We start from the raw sequence: 21268 nt of genomic DNA, 5'->3' as shown, positions 1-21268 counted from the left end.
GGCACATAACAACAACATCACCCAAGCCAGACACTAAGAAAGCTGGGCATTGGTCCCAGTTTTCCCAACAGCCGATCCTTCCATCTCCATCTCCTGTTTAGCCCCAGGATCTAGCCTCCAATCCACGCACCCATCTATTTCCTAACCAAGTCTTATTCCTTCAGATCCATTCTCCCTCCTAGGGGTCTTTTAAAAACCCCAATTGTGCTGAAAACTTTTGGCACCTACTGCTGCTCCTCAGTAAGGTCCACGGTCTCCTTACAAGGAAGTCTGGCCACTGCCTGGGCTCTCTTTGCCCAGCCCAACCCCACCTGTCCCCTGGCAGCACAAAGGGTTGCTCCCTTCCTCCTCTGAGCTCCTCATCTCCAGGTGTCCCACCCCTGTCCTCGTTTAGCCCAGACACCTCCACTGCAACATTTGGAAGTATCAGTTCTTCCTGGGACCTTCCAGACTCTGCCAGCATCTTATCTGCCCTTCTTTTCATCCTTGTCCCTCCTGGATCCAAGCGTCCTTGGGGCAGAGACCAGACCTAACACAGCCCCTGGCAGTGAGAAGGGGCTGTGTTTAAATGTTAACAGAATGAATGAGCAGGTAGATGCATTATTTCAGGAGTTTCTTTGCCCTTGACCCTAGACTTATCTCCTTCAATTGCAGAGAAAGTGATTTTGTCACACCCAAGAAAGGCCACATCTTGGGGAGGAAGAACAGAAAGGTAGCTACCCTTCCTATCACTTAGGGCTCTCTTCCAGACCTCAGATCCCCTCAATGGCTAATCAGCCGGGTCCGGGCAGAGCCCATGCTATGCTGCGGCAGGAAGAGAAGCCTTGGCCAGCTCTCCTGGTAGCTCTGGGGAAGTTCTCACCTCACCTCCATTAGTCACTCAAACCTGTCCAATCTACTTCCAAACACCTCTCCAAGCCTCCCTCCTCATCACTGCATACCAGACGACGTCCACAGCCTGTGAGGTGGGCTCGCCGCCACCTGTTACTCTCTTTGTCCCTATAGTCCTTTTTCCCTGTCTCCCAGAAGTCTCTTAAAGGGTGGCAGAATGGAAACTCTGCAAAGGCAAGGATGGTATCTATTTTGCTTACTTGTGCAACACCTAATAAAGCACCTAGAACAAAGAATTCAGAAAAAAAAAAATCACATCCCCAAAAAGAATGCCAAGACAATACAATGGGGCAAAAATAATCCCAATAAATGGTGCTGCGACAAGGGGATATTCACATGCAAAAGAATGAAGTTGGATCCCTACCTTACTCCATCTACAAAAATTAACTCAAACTGGATCAAAGACCTAAACATAAGAGCTAAAACTACAAAATTCTTTTTTTTTTTTTAATTGCAATTTGGGTGAAAGCTTACAGAGCAAATTCACTTTCCACATAAACTTTGTCTTATGACACTGACTACAATTTACCTCTATGCAACAGTTCCCCTCCCACTTCCTCCCCATGGTTACCTCTTCCCTGCCCCCTTGAGCTGTCTCCCTGTGCATACACAGCCCTTCTTTCTCCCATGATTGTTGTCTCCAAGGAGTGTATCTACCTCAGGTAAATGTTCAACTCCTATGGCTATCTTTTGTTTGGCTGGAAGCCACAGGTGTGGGTTCAATTACAGACCTGAAGGGCAACTAAGGGCCATAGTATCAGTGGTTCCACCAGGCTCTATCAGACCAGCAAACCTGGTCCTCTTTTTTTTTTTTCTTTTCCAAATGATTCTGAGTATTGTTTCACATTATTCTCCCTCTCTATCCAGGATCTCCTACATAGATCCCTCTCTGAGTGGTTGATAAAACTACAAAATTCTGCAGAAGAAAACAGTCATAAATTTTCATGACTTGGATTAGGCAATAGCTTCTTAGATAAGAAACCAAAAGCACATTGCAAAAGAAAAACTAGATTAAAAAAAAAAACCCTAGATAAATTAGATGTCATCTAAGTTTAAACTCTTTGTGCTTCCAGGGACACCATATGAAAGTGAAAAGACAAACCACAGAATGAGAGAAAGTATTTGCAAATCATAGTTAAGAAAATTATATCTTGAATCGTATCTAAAGAACTCTTACTTCAATAATAAAAAGACAACCCAATTGAAAAATGAGCAAAGGATCTGAACAAACATTTCTCCAAAGAAGAGATACAAATGGCTTTGGAGGCAGTGAGTTTATGTTCATGGGGGAAATACAACTCAGAAAAGGAGGGTAAGTGTGGTGCAGTGAACTACTTAATATGGCCCTTCTAGCCGTGGTTTTTGTGACTCCCACCAGATGACCGGGTGGGACTATACAAATATGAGGTGCTTGTGGCCCACCAAGAGGACTGGATAGCTTGTTAATAATGTAAATAAGGCACATGGCACCTTTGTTGGGGGAGGGGACCATGCAAATAAGGTGTATGGTACACTAACATGGGTTTGGTCAGTTTTCCCTCTCCCGGGCTTAAAATGAGCCCTCCCAGAGATGGAAAGGGGGTAATCCCACTATCATCAAGAAAAAAAGCCAGGAGTATAGCACAAAGGGACCCAAGATCCCTGAACTGAACCTCCTCCACCCAGGGGACAGAGAGAGCTTTAACGCTTTGACGAGACAGAGAGAGATGGCAAGGAGCAGCAGCAGACCCTGGCAGCAGAGACCGGCACAAGACAGAGTGGCAGGCTTCCTGGCCCACGGAGTGAGAACACTGAGGGCCTTCAGGTAGGAGGCTTGCTGGCAAGAGTAGGGTGTTTTTCCGGCTACCTACCTGCAGAGCTAAAAGAGCTTTGTAACACTTACCCACGCAGGGCACAGGCCAAGGGGCCACAGGGCAAGAGGTCAAAGCAAGAGAAAAGTGTGCCTGCAGCATAGCTGAGAAGAGACTGTCCTGACTGAAGAACTATCTTGAGTCATGTGGGATCCTGGATTGTAACCTGTTACTTCCCTAATAAACCCCCTAACTGTGAGTATAGTCTATAAGTTCTGTGTGGCCATTGCAACAAATTATTGAACGCAGCAGAGAAGTAGAGAGAGCTATGGTGTCAGAATTGGCAAAAAGGTTGGAGTGTGGTGACATGTTTGACCTCTGCTTCATAGGAATCAGCTTTGGGCTGTTGACCTTGACCATCCTTCCCTGTTCTGAAGTTAAAGGAACTTAGATGCTGCCCCCATTCCCTTTTTGCAGTATGAATGGGTGCAAAACTCGATATAATCAATGTCACTCAATTATACATGTAGAAATGATTAAATTGATATATGTTTTGCTGTATTGTCAAAAACAACAAAGTAAAATAAAATAAATATCTGGTCATGAACGTTCATAGCAGCATTAATCATAAGAGTTAAAAATGATGACTGGATAAACAAATGTGGTCTATTCACACAGCGGAATACTATTTGGCCATGAAAAAGGAATGCAGTACTGATGCATGCTACAACATAGACACACCTTGAAGACATTATGCTAAGAAGCCAGTCATTAAAAGCTGCACCTTGTAGGATCCAATTTATATGAAATGTCCAGAACACGTAAGTGCAGACACAGAAAATAGACTACCTAGTTTTGTGTGTAGGGAGCTCTGGTGGTGTAGCACCTAAGGCATTTGACTGCTAACCAGAAGAATGGCAGTTCAAACCAACCAGCCACTCCTTGGAAGGAAGATTGGGCAATCTACTTCTGTAGTGATACTGCCTCAGAAACCCAAGGAGGGGTTGCTATGAGTTGAAATGACTCGACGGCAGTGAGTTTGGGTTTTTTTTGAGTTGTGTGGGTAGAGGGGAGGAATGAGGAGTGGGGAGTGGCTGTTAATGCATATGGGGTTTCTTTCTGAGGTGACAAAATGTTCTAAGATTTATTGTGGTGATGTTTCCAAACCTCTGTGAATATACTAAAAACCACTGAATTAAATGTACATTTTAAATGAATGAATTGTATGGTATTAGAGTTATAGTTCAATAAACTGTAAAATAAAAAAAAATCAAGCCCCTCCTTAAACCCTTCCATGGCTCCCACCTCCTTCTAGAGAAAGAGGAAATTCCTTAACTGTGGAGAAAAAGCCCTTGATGACCCTCTTCCTATCACCTGGCCTTCACACACTATCCAGCCATACAAACCCCAGCCCTTCCCATCTCTCCAGCACCTGCAGGCTTTTGTAGCTACTGTTCCTCCTGCCTGGAATGTTCTCTCATCCCCTGCCCCCCACTCTCCTCTAATTCTTACCCGTCCTACGGGTCTCAGCTTAAAGGACAACACCTCTGGGGGTCCCTTCTCTGACAGAAAGCCCCTCCCACCCCCACCAATTGAGTTAGGTGCCCCTCTTCTGTGCTCCCAGAGCACATAATGAAACAACATCACCACCACCAGCTCTCAGGACTGTGCACATGCCGTGTGAAGGCCCTGAGCTGGCCCTTATATGCACTCCTTCATGCCATTCTCACAGCAATGAGGTAGGGAACAATATTCCCATTTGACAGATAAGTAAACTAAGGCACAGAACTAAGTGGCCTGCCCTGGTCACAGCTAGTAGGTGGCAATGCTAACTGTGGAACTCACATCTATGAGAGTACAGGGTGTGCTCTCTTCACCCCTGTGCTGTTACTCATTGTGTCCTGGTTCCCTGATCACTGCAATAGCCACTACTTCGTATTCACGGTTCATCTCCACTACCGGACTGTCAAAGCTCAAGAGGCTGATGCAACCCAGCCCTTTCCATCCTCTATGTGCAACCCAGAGCAAGTTACTTAAACTCTCTAGGTTTCGGTTCCTTCATCCATAAAATTGGGTTAGTGATGTAATAGTTTCTATTTTGCAGGGTTGTTATGAAGATTAAATGAAGTTAAAACATGTCAAGAGCTTAGCACTGAGGCTGGTACATAGTAGGCACTCAATAAATAGTAGCAAGTTATCATTATTGTCCCTGTAGCCACATGGCCCAGCACAAGGCCTGGTCTATGGTGGGGCTCAGTGCAGGTGGCTCCTACATGGGTGGAAGCAGTCCACACATCCTCAGCCCTAGAGAGGCCCAGGGCCAGCCAGGAAGCCCCTCCTCTGCACAGTACCCATAGCCATCACCCTACACCCACCCTCTGCCCTGGTCCCGCCACCCTGGTGCTACTCACGGGAAGGTAGATCCAGCAAAGCAGAAAATAGAGATCAAACCTAGGCCCACGCTGGCCTCATCCCAGCCGTCCTTGGCACATTCACCAAACACATCCCATATCCACTGGCGGGAGCCATTGGGGCAGTTGGAGAAGTTGCCAGAGCCCAGTTTCTTCCACGTCATGGCTGTGGAGGAGGGTTTCCAGCCCGGGAGGTCTGTTCAGGAAAGGCACTGGTGCACTGAGGCAGGTGAGGGCTCTACGGGTAGGAAGAGAGGAAGCTTTCAGCCTTGGGAGGTCTGGGTTCTATTTATGGTCCCCAACGGAAGTCCCTCCCCAGCCTTATCACCCAGCACTGATGGAGCCTCTGAACCAAAGGGGGAAAAAGACACAGTCCTCACCCACAGCCAGCCTTACAGGAAGAGCTCAAACAAACATGCCAACCACACAAGCAGGAGCAGAAAGAATGTGGATCTGTGGCCAGGGGGCCAAAAAAAAAACCAAATCCACTGCCACTGATTCTGACTCACAGCAACCCATGTGTTCTAGAGTAGACTGTGCACCACAGGATTTTCAAGGCGGGGATTTTTGGAAGCAAATTGCCAGGCCTTTCTTCCATATTTCTGCTGGGTGGGTTGGAACTGCCAACCTTTAGGTTAGTAGCTGAGAATAAACCACTTGTGCCACTCAGGGACCTGTGGTCAGAGACAAGAGTGCTCAAACCCCAGCTTCAGCAGGTTAACACTGCAGCTTTGGGCAGGTGACTCAACATCTCTGTGCTTCAGTGCCTTCATCGCTAAAATGAGATGATCACAGTGCCTCTCCTTCATAGGGCTGCTGCAAGGATTAAGTGAGTTTATCAATATAGTCCATTGACTGAGCCCTCAGGCCACCTTTTCTTATAACTCTTGAACATTTAGGCTGCTTCCAAATGTTTGTTATTGTAAATGGTGCTGTGTAGGTCTGCTGAGGTCAGGCCCATTAAGTACACAAGCTCATTTGATACCTCCTCAAAATAGGGTTGTCCCCATTGGCCAAACGATGCCAGTGAAGAATCAGGACCAAGTGATTCCTGGGCTTGCACAGGTGGGCTGGGATTCAAGCTTGGGGCAGCCGGATGCTCAAGTCTGTATTCTCCACCAAAGCAATAGTTCATGGGGTGAGCAAGACAGCTGCCAGCAAGGGTCCAGAACCACCTCCTCATCCTCACCACCCACCACTGACACAAGCCAGACTATGGCTGATTGCAGGTAAACAGGGAAGCCCATCCTGGTGTTTGGGACCCTGGACAGTGACTGCCTATGTGAAGACCCTAGAGAAGGGGACACACTGGAGCCAGGCTGGAGCCATCTCTCTCAGGTGATAAAAATCACCACCCCAGATTACTGAGCTCTTTGCCAGCTCTGTGCTAAGCATCTTCCATGGATCCATGCATTTAGTCCTCACGTCAACTCTAAGAAGTAGTGCTACTGATATATTCTCCTTGTCTGGACCACCCAGCCAGAAAGCAGCAGAACCAGGAGTCAAGCCCAGCTAGCTCAGGCCCCTGCACAGACCTATTCTGCCCTGCAGCCTTCACGGCTTGGTCCCTGGGCATAGTGGAAACCTCCCATGGTTGGGCACATCTGCCCAGCTTGTTGCAGAGCTAGCTAGCAGGCTTTCCCTTTTCTCACTGTGCTCAGAGGGAGTTTCCTCATCCGACTGAGACTCTTTCCAGCCACTTTCAATTCTTGTTTCAGTTTCAGGCGATCTGGGCCCCTCAAAAAGCAATGCCCAGGCTAGACCTGCAGAACTGCTGAGGTTGCAGCAACCAGGAAGCATTGGGGAGGGAGAGGAAGCTGGTCAGCTGCTTCTCCCAGGAAGCTCTGGACTCTCAGTCCAATGTGACCAGCACACAGGACAGAGAGGCCCTGGTGCTGGGACACAGGTACCCCAAGCCTGATGACTATCTGCCAGGGTCCCTGCAGTACAGGGTGGCTGAAAGCCTCTTCTTGCATCTTGGTGACCCACTACAATGACCATCAGTATCCCTGATGTGGGGAGAGTTCATTTGACATCCTGACACCAATGCCTGCAAAACCACCTGCACTGACATGCAATCCCAGAGAGAACGGTATCTTAGCAAGGCCCATGCCATTTCAAAATAAGTCCTTTTGTTCCCCAGCCCACTTCCCGACTGTCCTCTTGTAGATGCTAAAAATGCCACTGCAGGTCACCATGGTAGCACACTCACCCTCACTTTTCCCTTGCAAGGCTGGGAATACTGCTCCCATTTTACAGATTAAGAACTGAGACTCAAAGAGGCTAAGTTACTAGAAATGGACTATGAATCTAACTCTGTTTAAAACCAAATCTAATGTCGTTTCACTCCCAACCTTGGCCTACATGAGTGAGCATGGCTATGTTCTCCAGATTTTGTATTGGATGCCCAAAAACTAAACCCACTGCCATCATATTGATTCCAACTCATAGCAACCCTATGGGACAGAACAGAATTGTCCCATAGGGTTTCCCAGGCTGTAATTTTTATGGGAGCAGACTGCTTCATCTTTCTCCCATGGAGTGACTGGTGGGTTCAAACCACCAACTTTTTGTTTAGCAGCTGAATGCCTTAACCACTGTGCCACCAGAGCTCCCTGTGTTGCACACAGCTGTTATTTAAAAAAAAAAAAAAATTGCAAACTTTTGTCTTAGTGTTCACCATGTCTGTCTAGAGGGAGGATTTCAGGCTTGTACTTAGACCAGATTGCCTGTGGCCAGCCCCCAAGTTTGAGTGACTTTAGCCAAGTAAATTAATCTGTCTGAGCCTGTCTGTAAAATGGGGGTAATGACACTAACTCCTTGGAGAGGCTATGCAGATAAAAGGCACATAAAGCTCTCAGCCCAGTGTCTGACATAAGAAATGGTGTGACTATCTTCAGGATGGGAGTCCAATATCTCAACCACCCTGATGCCTGTCTCTCACCCTGTTTTTTTACCAAGTTACAGAGGAAGTGAAGTGGACATATGTCCAGTTGAGAAGGATGGGTCTTGAGGAGTGTATCTTGGCTTACAGGCCCAGAGGACTGAGTGGGCAGCCTCTCGTCCTTGGACAGGCACTGAATACAGTTGGGGCTCAGGGCATTTGAGACATGTCTGAGCCTGAACTGAGGGGACTTCCTCTGAGGGCTGCTGAGCATAGGGCCACTCACCTGTAGAAGCTATTCCAAGTGGGGAGCCTGAAACCTAGGACTAGCTTCTGGGAATGGGCCCACCTCTTTGTCTAACACCACTGAGTGGATGGATGTCCAGGGTCACAGCAAAGCTTGACCTCATTCAGCCTTGGAATCCTGGGGAGGTTGGAGGGGGTTGCTAAAATCCAGTATCAGTGCACCTGGGCTGGGTTCAGAGATCCTGAGCTGAAGAAGGCCCCAGCTGATTCTAATGCACCTGGCCATACTTTGGGAAATGCTGGATTGGAGACGGCATCCCCTGCCAAACTCTAGTTTCTCTCCAAAATTCCAAGCTCCCAAGCTGAGTCAGGGAGACAGCTACCCACTGAAGCTGACCAAATCTCCAGCTTACAAGGCTTCCATGTCATTCCTTTGACTATAGGATTCAGCACAAATTCCCCAAGGTACTTTAAGAATTGTATTCCTAATCTCATCTTCTCCATCTGTCTCTAGATTCTCAGGCAGGCATTTTCAGGCCTCCAGGGACATACTTCTCTTCCTTTTGAAGTGTCCCTGTCCTTCGAGGATCTGATGAAGAGACACCAGGATCCACTTTTAAATTACCTTCAAGAACCTTTCAAGAGCCTACCAGACAAGACTTGCCACCTCCTGCCCTCCCTTCATCCCCATACCCAAAGAATGCTTCTCACAGTCCTCAGCAGCCATTAATCTTCCTTTCCCCCTGCCTGTAAACGTGTTATTCTCATGGTCTAGACATGCCAGGTGCCCAGGAAAGGTCTAGAAAATGTAGAAAGACAGAGATTGATTTAATTATGAGTTCTAATGGCTTATGGTTAAAAAAAAAAAAGCATCCTGCAACTCATCTGCCTGATGCCTACTAAGCTCCTGGGCAAGTGACTGAGCCTCGGCGTTCTCATCTGTAAAATGGGGAAATGTAGTACAGTACCCTCCTCCTAGGCTGATTACAGAGGTAAATGGGATAATCCAGGCCAAGCGTTTAGAACGGTGCCTGGCATGGGGTAAATGCTCCATACCCCAGAGTGGCTCTAGTCCTGTTCTTACTGTAGCCCTCATGGGGTCCCTGGCACACAGTGGTTTTCACGAAGTGTTGAATGGATAAGACCTGCTAACCCCGGCCAGTCCTCATACTTCCAAACCCAAGTCACCCCAGACTCCCCATGTACACACTTGGGAATCTGCCTTAGACATTGGGGGCAGAGGGGGGGAGAAGACGTGACAATGCGGCTCTATTCCCTGCAGACCTGGTGAGTACCTGGAGGGGCGGAGCATCCTGGCTTGGGCATACCACCCTCACCAGACCTCCATGTCCAGGGCAACAACTTCCTCCTCATGACTCAGCCCAGCGCGGGTAGCCTGTTTGGCGAGGATAATAACAGGGCAGTCGCTGGGGCCTGCGGCTCGATCCCGCAGGGCCCGCCCAGGAGAAAACAAAGCCCTCAGAAATGAAGGGGCTCGTCGGCCCCGACCAGGAGGTGAAAGGGGGCCCAAGCCTAATCCCTGGCCAGGGCGGGCCGAGAGGACGTGCTGGTCGCCCCTGGGGTGGGGCCGGTAGGGACTTGGGCCCTTGAGGACCACCTACCCCGGATCCAGGGCCTCGCCCCAGGATCTCGCGCCAGAAGGAAGGAACAGGAGCTGTGGGAAGGTTCAGAGGAGAGGCCGAAGATGTTGGAAAGATGTAGCAGGAAAGCCCAAAAGTGCCGACCCTCTAGGCTTCGGGTTTGCCCCGGCCCCCAGACCAGCTCACCACGTCGAGATCAGCGGCCAGAGCCAGGCTTCTCGGTTCAGTTCCCACTCCTCGGGTCACCTGACCCGAGCTGTCGCCGCCGCTCCGCCCCGGGAGCCACCTCCCCGGGCTCCGCCTCTCACGCAGCGCAGTTGCCAGACGGTCCCTCGAGACTTAGCGCAAGCGCGCAAAGAGTGTCTGTGCGTGGGGGTGCGCTGCCTTCCTTGCCCTCGTTCCCTTATCATTATCTGTACCTCCGCCTAGGCCGCTGCTGGGCGGGGCCTGAGGCTCCCCAGCGCGCAGGCGCCATCCTCTTGTTGAGTGCTGCGTCCTGGGCTGTGGTTTACGCCGTCGTGAGTTGCGCGTGTCGCTCTTCGCTTCTCGAGCCTCGTACGGTCGCGATGGCAGGGCCGCCGCTGCGGGCCGCCTCGGGCGCCCTGGTCCGACCAGCCACTGTGCTGGGCACCATGGAGATGGGGCGCCGCATGGACGCATCCGCCAGTGCCGCGGCCGTGGGCTTCTTCCTGGAGCGCGGCCACACGGAGCTGGACACGGCCTTCATGTACTGCGACGGCCAGTCCGAGAGCATCTTGGGCGGTCTGGGGCTCCGGCTGGGTGGCGGCGACTACAAAGGTAACGCCTGGAGCCAGCCTTAGACCCCTGACCTCCCGGCCGGTCGGACGCTGACCCGTCGTCCTCCCAGGACACCGCTTCAGGGCAACCCTGCAGCTCCATGAACCCCAAGTTTCGTGCATATCCAGCACCATACAACTGGACGATGCTTTAGCCTGACCACTTCTCCCTCACTCCCTCTGGGAGTGCAGCCTGGAACTCTCAGTCCCACCCCCCAAGTCTGAACTAGCCTTTCTCTTCCTACCCCCTTGCTTCCTTAGTACACCCCTCGATTCCAGCTGTCAGGTGCCCGTACTGATCCCCAGTTGTCCTCAAAGGCGCATGCACCTCCTGAGCACCCTTTCCAGTAAAGTCTTTGCAATGGGTGGGAGATCCGTCCCTTTCTTTTCTCATCTTGGCCTTTCACCAGTCCCTAGACTTTGCCCTCCTTCGTTGTCAGTACCTCTAGCTCTTTCTGGGAGAGCTGTAATGATCCCTGTCCGGGCTGGGGTGTAAGGATGTCATGATGGGACGATGGGGGGCGGGGCGCATGAATAGAGGGAAATACCTTTCTGTCTGTTGTGTGTTAGGCTTTGTCATGGGCTGTAGGAGGAAAGGTTCTAGGTTCCAAGATATTGGCTGCTAACTGAAAGGTATGTGGTTCAAGTACACCCGGACATGCCTCAGAAGAAAGGGCTGGTGGTCATTGAAAATCCTATGGTGCACAGTTCTACTCTGCTACACATGAGGTCACCATAAGTTGGAGTCAATTCAATGGCAACTGGTCACAGGTGGGAAAGTGATTCTAACCCACCCCCAGGGAGCTCAGCATCTAGTAGAGAAGATAGAAGCAAATGGTTGCTGGAGACCCAGACAAGGGAGCACTTCTTGGGTGTGGGGGGACAGGGAGAAGCATCAGGAAAGGCTTCTCAAGGGAAGAGTACACTGATTAAAGGATCAATGGCAGTTTGCTGGGTGGAGAAAGAAAAGGGCATTAGAGGCTGAGGGCACAGCTGTGCAAAGACTTGGCTTAGAAATGCAAACTGCATGGTGTGTGGAAGGAAGGCCAGAAAACTGCTGTGGCTGGAATGGAGAATTGGACAGGGAATAACTGTCCCTCAGTAGCTGATGCAATTGGAAGAGCTTAGGACAGCCCCGGGCACAGTGTTGTTGTTGTTATGTGCCTCGAGTCAACCCGACTCCTAGTGACCCCTTCTTGGGTTTCCAAGGCGGTATCACTGCAGAAGTAGATTGTCCAACCTTCCTTCTGAGGAGTGGCTGGTAGGTTTGAACCACCAGCCTTCTGGTTAGCAGTCAAGTGCCTTAGGCACTATGCTACCAGAGCTCCAAGTGCCTAGTAAATGTTGTTGTTGTTTGCCATCGAGTCGGCCCCGACTCATAGCGACCCCTCCTTGGGTTTCCGAGTCAGTATCACTATGGAAGTAAGATTGCCCCATCTTCCTTCCGAGGAGTGGCTGGTGGGTTTGAACCGCCAGCCTTCTGGTTAGCAGGCAAGTGCCTTAGCCACTATGCTACCAGAGCTCCTTAGTAAACATTAGCTATCAGTTATCATTTTTACCATACCTTGCCTGTTCTTTCTCATCTTCCTCTTATCTTTGTAAGGAGCTCTGGTGGTACAGTGGTTAAGGCATTTGACTGCTAATCAGAAGGTCAGTGTCTCAAACCCACCAGCCTCTCCACAGAGAAAAGATGAGGTAGTCTGCTTCTGTAAAGATTTATAGCCTTGGATATCCAAGAGTCAGAATCAACTAAATGGCAGTGAGTTTGATTTTTCTTGGTTTTCTCATCCCTGTAGGAGAGATCTTCTCTGGGTCCTCCTTGGATCCACAGCTTGGTAGATCTGGAAGAACAGAATGGCCCACATTCTTCTCAGTCATCTGACTGTCTCTTAATGAGGAAGATTCTACTTCAGAATTGGTTTTTCTTCTCCAGCCCTTTCTTGTTTTCTTCTTTGAAAGAAGACTCACTGGGCCAAAGTCCTTAGATAAGGTCAGAGGCAAAGTTCACACCAAGAAAAGGTAGACGTGGGAGAATGAAGCAAATATAGACAAGAAACTAATCCCCCTCTGGCCCTTTGAGGTGACTTTGTCATGCATAAAAAGTACACACCTCCTCTCATCCATTGATTCAGACAGCTAGGATTCTGTTTAGCGGAAGGAAAGTTTCTCTGATAAACCTCAATCCTCAAGCTCCTTGGACAGAAGAACACTATCTTATTCTCAGAGGCATTGTGTCTCTGCAGGAGTATGTGTGCGTGCTTCTTGTTGTGTTATGTACCGTCGAGTCAGACCCGACTCATAGCAACCCCTCCTTGGGTTTCCAAGGCAGTATCACTACGGAAGTAGATTGCCCAACCTTCCTTCTGAGGAGTGGCTGGTGGGTTTGAACTGCCAGCCTTCTGGTTAGCAGTCAAATGCCTTAGGCGCTATGCTACCAGAGCTCCCACTCTCAGCATATCACCCTTCTGGTTAGCAGTCAAGTGCCTTAGGCGCTATGCTACCAGAGCTCCCACCTCTGTAAGTCTACAAGGGGAGGGGGGCACTGCGATTACCTTCTGCTCATGTTGCTTTCAAACTCTCTCAAATTTGTCTGTCAGTGGCCCAAGATAAGGTGACTGTTGTTGTTGTTGTCGTCGTCGTCGTGTGCCATCAAGTGTGCCATCAAGTCGGCCCCGACTCATAGTGACCCCTCCTTGGGTTTCCGAGGCAGTATCACTACGGAAGTAGGATTGCCCAACCTTCCTTCCAAGGAGTGGCTGGTGGGTTTGAACCGCCAGCCTTCTGGTTAGCAGTCAAGTGCTTTAGCCACTATGCTACCAGAGCTCCTAGATAAGGTGACTGCTCTCCTGAATTCCTGCAATAACCTCTTTACCAATCTCCTTGCTTCCAAGCCTGCCCTCTTCAGTTCATTCTCTGCACTGCAGTCAGGGTAAATTTATAACTACATAGCTGACCAGTCCATGCCCTGATTTAAAACCTTTAAGTGGTTTCTGTGGCCTTCATGGTTAAGTCCAGATTCAGTAGGGTGGTATTTGAGACCCTTTGGGATCAGGTATGTGCCTCCCTTCATTTATTTCATGACCTGCCATCTTCTGCTTTGGAGTTTATGCTCCCATAACACAAAATTAGGAGCTTTGGTGGTTGTGCCTAAGGCATTTGACTGCTAACCCGAAGGCTTGCGGTTCAAACCCACCAACCACTCCTCGGAAGGAAGGTTGGGTAATCTACTTCCGTAGTGATACCACTTGTGGAAACCCAAGGAGGGGTCGCTATGAGTTGGATCCGACTTGACGGCAGTGATTTTGGTTTAACACAGAATTGCTGGTGTGGCTTCTTGCATACTGTGTTGTTCCTGCCTCTGTGGCTTTGCCCATGTTCTCATGGCTTTGGAATGCACTTCCCACCTTTCCTGTTGGCTCTGACTCTTAGAGATTCAGCTGGGGGATTTCTCCTGTGGGAAGCCATTCCTGGAATTCCCAGGTAGGCCTCACACCTCCCTGTAGGGCTCCTTTAGCACCTTGTACATTTCTCTGCTGCACTTACATACTGTGTACCCTACAGACCCTGAGCTTCCTGAGGTAGGGATCTAGTGTGCTCAGTTTATCTGTGTACTCAGCCCCTAGTGCACAGCCTGGACAGCCAGCAACCTGGTGATTAATAATGGTGATTATGATAGCGGTAAGTATTGGGCTTTGCATGTAAGACATCAGTTAAACCTCATGACCTCCCTAGGAGGACAGTTCCATTATTTCCCCCATTTTACACATTAGAGAATTAAGGCTCAGGGAATGTAAGTAATTTAGCCAGAGTCACATGGGTACTAAGTGATTTTAATAAATCTCTTAACTATCATACTCTTCCTCCAAGTGAAAATTGCCACTAAGGCCAACCCTTGGGATGGGAAGTCGCTGAAGCCTGACAGTCTCCAGTCCCAGCTGGAGACGTCACTGAAGCGGCTGCAGTGCACCCAGGTGGACCTCTTCTACCTACATGCGCCCGACCACAACACCCCCATAGAGGAAACACTTCGCGCCTGCCACCAGCTGCACCAGGAGGTGAGGGTGGCCACCTGAGCTCCAGGAGGTGTCTGCTGCTCTTTCCTTTGGCTTGTCAGTACCCAAGAGAATGGAGGCACCAAGGCAGTCCCAGGGGAGCTGGGCACAGACCCCATGCTCATCCCTTCCTCCTGGGCTGCGGCGGCTTCTGACCGCGGCCTCTCTCCTCCAGGGCAAGTTTGTGGAGCTTGGTCTCTCCAACTATGCGTCCTGGGAGGTGGCTGAGATCTGTACCCTCTGCAAGAGCCACGGCTGGATCCTGCCAACAGTGTACCAGGTGAGAGCAGGGCCCAGAAGCCTTATCTCCAGGGGTTCTCTTGGCCCCTCTGAATGACCCAGGGACCTCTGTATAGCAGCCCCTCCCTTGCTTAAGTCTGTGGAGGCTCGTGTGGCCCTCAGGTTAAAGTCTGAGCTCCTCAGCCTGGCAGACAGGCATCTGCGTGCTCCAGCGCCACCTCCCTTTCCTGCCTCAGTGCTCACCTTGGTCCCTTCCTTCCCACCTCCTGCTGCACTTCAGCCTGGAGCAGCTTCCAGTCTTCAACACCTTTTCATACATTCTGCAAGTGTTTTTGAGTACCTACTATGATCATAGAATTTAACTTGACTATAACACCTCTTAAGGAGCTCGGGTGGCATAGTGGCTAAGGCATTTGACTGCTAACTGGGGAAGGTTGGTGGTTCAAACCCACCAGCCACTCTGTGGAAGGAAGACTGGGCAATCTACCACCACCTCTGAAACCCAAGTGGGGGGTCACTATGAGTTGGAATCAACTCAGTGGCGGTGAGTTTGATTTTATAACATCTCTTGGCAGAGACCTTGTCACCAGCACCCGGGATACTGATTCCTTCACCAGAGACACTGCTGACAGTGTCACTGGTTTGAAATCCAGTGTCCATTCCCAAATCGGTGCTCACAGATACCTGCGGAATGACACATCTAGTCCAGTTTCTCTTCCTTGGGCCCAACACTCTCTCCTCATCCCCTACCACCACTAGTAATGTTTTTTGTTATAAATTTTATTATTTGTTTGATGAAAATATACAAAGCAAAACATATACCAGTTCAACAATTTCCACATGTACTATTCAGTTACATTGATTACATTCAAGTTGTGCAACCACACCACTAGCAATTTTAGAAATAATTACTGAAGTCCTGGGCAAGTTTTGGCTGAGGGGTCTATAAAAGTAGGGCTGGGGTCCATCTCTTGATACATCCATCCTCTCCAGCTGGCCCCTCTACCTGCAGGGCATGTACAACGCCACCACGCGACAAGTGGAAACAGAACTCTTTCCCTGCCTCAAGCACTTTGGATTGAGGTTCTATGCCTACAACCCTTTGGCTGGTATGGCTACTGCGGGCACAGTCTCTCCTCCTGGGGTGGGAGGGCATTCCTGGCCCCATCTCTGTTCCTGACCCAGTGGGTATGCAGCCCAGGACCTAGGAAGCAGGGAGGAGTTCAACAGGAGGCTTGGCCGTGTCCTCCATTCCTTCTTGTTCCCCACTGTCCCCCAGTCCAGAGCCATCAGAAATCTTCTGCTTCTCTGGGAGCAGTCTGGCCAGGGGACTGATTGCAGCCTTCTTGCAGGGGGTCTGCTGACTGGCAAGTACAAGTACGAGGATAAGGATGGGAAACAGCCTGTGGGCCGCTTCTTTGGCAATAGTTGGGCTGAGACCTACAGGAATCGGTAAGCAGGGATATCTGCATCAGGATGCATGGGGGTCCCTTCTTCTGACTTGGAGAAGGTCTAAGCTGCTTTCCTAGGGCACCAGGCCTACAACTCTTGCTTCCTGTAGGAATTACCAAACTACTGGTGGGATTTCTTCTCCTTTTTGGGGCAATGAAGATCCCTAGACCTATCCTAAGGGTGCCAAGCCATAGATCTACCCTGAGAAGTGCATGTCACTGGCCAAGAGGGAAAGGAAGAGCCTGGATTGAGCCTGGGCTTAGTCCTGCCACTTGTGTAGCTACCTTTGTTTCACTAGGAAAATAAGGGCAGATTTTAGAAATTCTTAGTAGTAAAGATGTCAGCAGTGTCTCTGGTGAAGGAATCAGTATCCTAGGTGCTTCTGATACCCCAAAATTAGGAGAACCACTGCTAGAGAGGACACTGGCCCTTTAGTGCTGTAGGGTTTGGGGGAGAGCAGCTGCCCTGGTTGGCTCTTTGGCTATGGTCCCCAAGGTGACCCCCATGGTACTGACTTCAGTAATGCTCTTTCTACCTGCCCAGCTTCTGGAAGGAGCACCACTTCAAGGGCATTGCCCTGGTGGAGAAGGCCCTGCAGGCTGCTTACGGACCCAGTGTCCCCAGTATGACCTCGGCGGCCCTACGCTGGATATACCACCACTCCCAGCTCCAGGTACGACAACAATCCCTGGATGCTTAACTTCTGCTCTTTTAGGGAAGCCAGAAGCACCTTTACTTGGTGATTTCTAGACAGTTTTAACTTTTCTTCGGAAGTTTCTCTCAGTTGTAGTTCTCGTGAGCAGTCCTCCTATTATTATTAGCAATTATTTAAGGACCTGGCTCTGTGATAAAGGCTTTATTACAAATTTGGACTTAATTACAACTTAGGCCTTATGAAGTATGATTATTGGAATTTTGCCAGTGAGGAAACTGGGGTCCACACAGCTATTAAGGGGTAGAAAATTTAACACAATTTTAATTCCAGAACCCACTATTCTCACTCTTCTGTCTGTAGGGACTTGGGGGTTTTGCCTCTCTCTTGGTGTCCAGGTTTTCTCCAGCTTCAGCCTTACACAGTTCAGTAGTGTCTGGCATATAGTAGGTGCTCAATAAATGGCATCTATGTGCTTTACATAACTTTTAATTCCCATCACCATCTTGCCAATAGAGAAGAAGATTGAGTCTCAGAGAGGTTAAGTCACTATGTTAAGTTTACACAGCTGCTGAGGGGAAGAACTAGGCTCTGAACTCAAGTTTGTGTGTGGATGAGGCAATATTTCAGCAGAGAGAAAGAGTGAAGGATTTAGAACCACATAGCTCCAACTGTTGAAGGTACCTTAAATTCCTTCTGGAACTATGTAGGGTATAAATAAACACCAGATCCTATGTCTTGGCAGAGTAAAGCTGGGCGGGAGTGGTGTATGACTGGGGTCACTGTGCAGAAGTGTGTTGAGGTCTGGCCATCTTCCCTTGCAGGGTGCCCACGGGGATGCGGTCATCCTGGGTATGTCCAGCCTGGAGCAGCTGGAGCAGAACTTGGCAGCAACTGAGGAAGGGCCCCTGGAGCCTGCTGTCGTCGATGCCTTTGATCAAGCCTGGCACCTGGTTGCCCATGAATGTCCCAACTACTTTCGCTAGTACCCAACATGTCTCAAGCTGGCAAAAGACTTCTTTCTGGTCTGTCACCTCTTCATTCCCTCACTGTGGCCAGTCTTTGCCTCAAGCTGACTTAACATGGTTTTTCCTAATTGTCTTGAACCACACATTATTTTTTTCTAGATTCCTTTCTTTCTCTCTGTTGCCTTCACATTGTATAAAGACTGGCACTGAGCTCTACTCAGGTGTTTCCTGTCTGAATAAAGTAGACACTTGGCCTGTCTATAACCCAGGTCTGGAGTGAACTCCAGGAACTTGTCTCCTCTGCTCCTTTAAACGTGTGTCCCATCCTGCCTAGGGGCTTGCTGAGAAAGGGGCAGAACTGTGAGCTGGAGCCTTCAAAGGGCAGGGGCAGTGGAGGGTCTCAGGGGCACATTACCCTTGTAAGGATCTCCTCAGTGCCTTGTCTTGAATCCAGCCAGACCTCTCAACAGTGAGGCCTGACATAACTCTCCTTCTTCTGAGTAAGACAGAAAAAAAGAAGTCATATACCCTGAGGTAGACTTTCCTCATTCAGAAATGCCCTCACTAATACTTAGAAATAAATAATTTGGACAGAAATTAGACCTATCACCGAGAAGAATCAAACCTCTCAAGTGTCTGTGGAACATGTTTAGTTCTTCTGCTCACTCTCAAAGGAGTTCTGATGGTACAATGGTTAAAGCACTTGGCTGCTAACCAAAAGGTCATTGCTTTGAACCTACCACCCATCCTGCAGGAGAGATATCAGACAGTCTCCTCCCATAAAGATTTACAGCCTTGGAAACCCTATGGGGCAGTTTTCTGTAGGGTCACTAATTCAGAATCGACGGCAATGCGTTTGGTTTGGTTTTGGACTCACTCTCAACTCCAGCAGTGGTTTTATTCTTATCTTAGTTAAAGCTTCCTGTCTTTTTATCATTCATAAGATTCTCAGACTTGGCTCTGGGCCTCCTCCGGTTGGGAGGAAGGGTGCTCATTTCCCTCAGCAATTCCCTCAAGCATGAGGTACCCAAGCCTGGAGCAGAAAAGAAATCTGGGGTCAGGTACTTCCTGTTTACCATTCCCAGTGCAGTAAAGTCAGACTGGCTCTGGGTGAGGAGTGGGGCACACAACAGCCAGCCCTTGGAGAGTCTCAAAATGATCAAAGGGGCTTGGCCTGGAGATCCCGACAAAAGCACAAATCCAAAAGACTGCACTAACAAAAGTCCCATTTGCTATTTAAGAGGCAGGTAACCTGTAAACACCAAACAAACTCACTGTCGTCAAGTCAGTTCTGACTCATAGTGCCCTCTCCTTGGGTTTCCAAGGTAGTATCTCTGGAAGTAGATTGCCCAGTCTTCCTTCTGATGAGTGGCTTGTGGGTTTGCACTGCCAGCCATCTGGTTAGCAGTTTTCTATAGGGTTGCTAATTCAGAATCAACAGTAATGGGTTTGACATTATGCTACCAGAGCTCCCAGATAACCTATAGGCAATATTTTACACTTTATAGAAGTCATCTTCCTTTGTCTACATCCATAGCAAAAGGAATACTCCCTTAACAGGGATGGTGTATCATTTATTGTTGCACAGTAAGCCACCCTGCCATGAAAGACAAAATACGACCTTGAATATATCCCTCCTGAATTCAGAGGCCATCTAAAGAATAGATTTGATACATTGAACACCAGTGACCGAAAACCAGAATTGTGGGGTGACATCAAGAACATCACCCATGAAGAAAGCAAGAGGTCACTAAAAAGATGAGAAGACAAGACCAAAATGGATGTCAGAAGAGACTCTGAAACTTGCCCTTGAGTGGAGAGTAGCTAAAGCAAATGGAAGAAATGACAAGATAACAGAGCTGAACAGAAGATTTCAAAGAGCAGCTCAAGTAGACAAAGCCAATTACTATAATGAAATGTGCAAAGACCTGGAATTAGAAAACCCAAAGGGAAGAACATGCTCAGCATTTCTCAGGCTGAAAGAACTAAGGAAAAAATTTAAGCCTCGAGTTGCAATATTGAAAGATTCTGTGGGTAAAACATTGAATGGTATGGGAAGTATCAAAAGAACATGGAAGTAATACACAGAGTCACTGTACCAAAAAGAACTGGTAGATCTTCATTTCAGGAGGATCCATATGTTCAAGAACCAATTATACTGAAGGAAGAAGTTGAAGCTGCACTGGAGGAATTGGTGAAGAACAAGGCTCCAGGAATTGACAGAATACCCATTGAGATGTTTCATCAGATGCCCCACTGGAGGCACTCATTCAGTTATGCCAAGAGATTTGGAAGGCAGCTACCTGGCCAACTGACTAGAAGAGATCCATATTTGTACCCATTCCAAAGAAAGGTGATCCCACAGAATGTGGAAATTATCAAACAATATCATTAATATTGCATGCAAGTAAAATCTTACTGAAAATAATTCAAAATGGTTGCAGCGGTATATTGGCAGAGAACTTCCAGAAATGCAAGTTGGATTCAGAAGAGGACATGGAACAAGGGATATCATTGCTGATGTCAGAGGGATCTTGGCTCAAAGCAAAGAATACCAGAAAGATGTTTACTTGTGTTTTATGGACTATGCAAAAGCATTTGATTGTGTGTATCATAACAAATTGTGCCTAGCATTGAGAAGAATGGGAATTCCAGAACACTTGATTGTGCTCATGAGGAACCTGTACTTAGACCAGGAGGCTGTGGCTGTCATTCAAATAGAATAAGGGGACACTGCACAGTTTACATTCAGGAAGGGAGTGTGTCAGGGTTGTATCCTTTCACCATACTTACTCAATCTGTATGCTGAGCAAATAATACGAGAAGCTGGACTAGATGAAGAAGAATGTGGCATCAAGATTGGAGGAAGAATCATTAACAACCTGCAATATGCTGATGACACAACTTTACTTGCTGAAAGTGAGGATGACTTAAGCACTTCCTGATGAAGATTCGAGAATACAATCTGCAGTTTGGATTACATCTCAAAAAAAAAGAAAACAAAAATCCTCACAACTGGACCTATAAGCAGCATCACGATAAATGGAGAAAAGATTGAAATTGTCGAAGACTTCACATTGCTTGGTTCTACAATCAACGCCAATGGAAGCAGCAGTCAGGACATCAGATGACGTATAGCACTGGGCAAGTTGACTACAAAGACCTCTTTCAAGTGCTGAAGAGCAAAGATGTCTCCTTGAGGACTAAGGTGCACCTGACACAAGCCATGGTATGTATTTTCAGTTGCTTCATATGCATGTGAGAGCTGGACAATGAATAAGGAA

The 21268-nt window shown here is 48.5% G+C and overlaps 2 protein-coding genes across 2 annotated transcripts in view; one reads left to right on the top strand and one right to left on the bottom strand.

The window, feature by feature from the left end:
* Positions 1 to 5256, bottom strand: part of SLC66A1 (solute carrier family 66 member 1) — a 15045-nt gene extending 9789 nt beyond the window's left edge. The window contains exon 1 of the mRNA XM_007935644.1: positions 5093 to 5256. Coding sequence (XP_007933835.1) covers positions 5093 to 5256 — 164 coding nt within the window. The remainder of the gene's footprint in view (positions 1 to 5092) is intronic.
* Positions 5257 to 9483: 4227 nt separating this feature from the next.
* On the top strand, positions 9484 to 18002 carry LOC103192794 (aflatoxin B1 aldehyde reductase member 4-like). The gene is made up of 10 exons (XM_007935856.2): positions 9484 to 9509; positions 9771 to 9899; positions 10000 to 10184; positions 10253 to 10621; positions 14488 to 14675; positions 14848 to 14952; positions 15925 to 16021; positions 16265 to 16364; positions 16908 to 17037; positions 17841 to 18002. Exons 1-10 carry the CDS (start codon positions 9484 to 9486, stop codon positions 18000 to 18002), a joined length of 1491 nt encoding a protein of 496 aa, XP_007934047.1.
* Positions 18003 to 21268: the final 3266 nt, after the last annotated feature.

Source organism: Orycteropus afer, unplaced genomic scaffold, assembly GCF_000298275.1.
Source record: "Orycteropus afer afer isolate SDZICR_OR568_19922 unplaced genomic scaffold, OryAfe1.0 scaffold00031, whole genome shotgun sequence".
Classification (NCBI taxonomy): Eukaryota; Metazoa; Chordata; class Mammalia; order Tubulidentata; family Orycteropodidae; genus Orycteropus; species Orycteropus afer.
This window is presented reverse-complemented; position numbering and strand designations above follow the sequence as displayed.

Bases quoted from the DNA above. Each gene is read 5' to 3' on its own strand.
- LOC103192794 (XM_007935856.2), top strand. From the start codon at position 9,484: ATGCGGCTCTATTCCCTGCAGACCTG. The intron at 14,953-15,924 runs GTGAGAGCAGGG...CTCTACCTGCAG, and splicing joins TCCTGCCAACAGTGTACCAG to GGCATGTACAACGCCACCAC. The intron at 17,038-17,840 runs GTACGACAACAA...CTTCCCTTGCAG, and splicing joins ACCACCACTCCCAGCTCCAG to GGTGCCCACGGGGATGCGGT.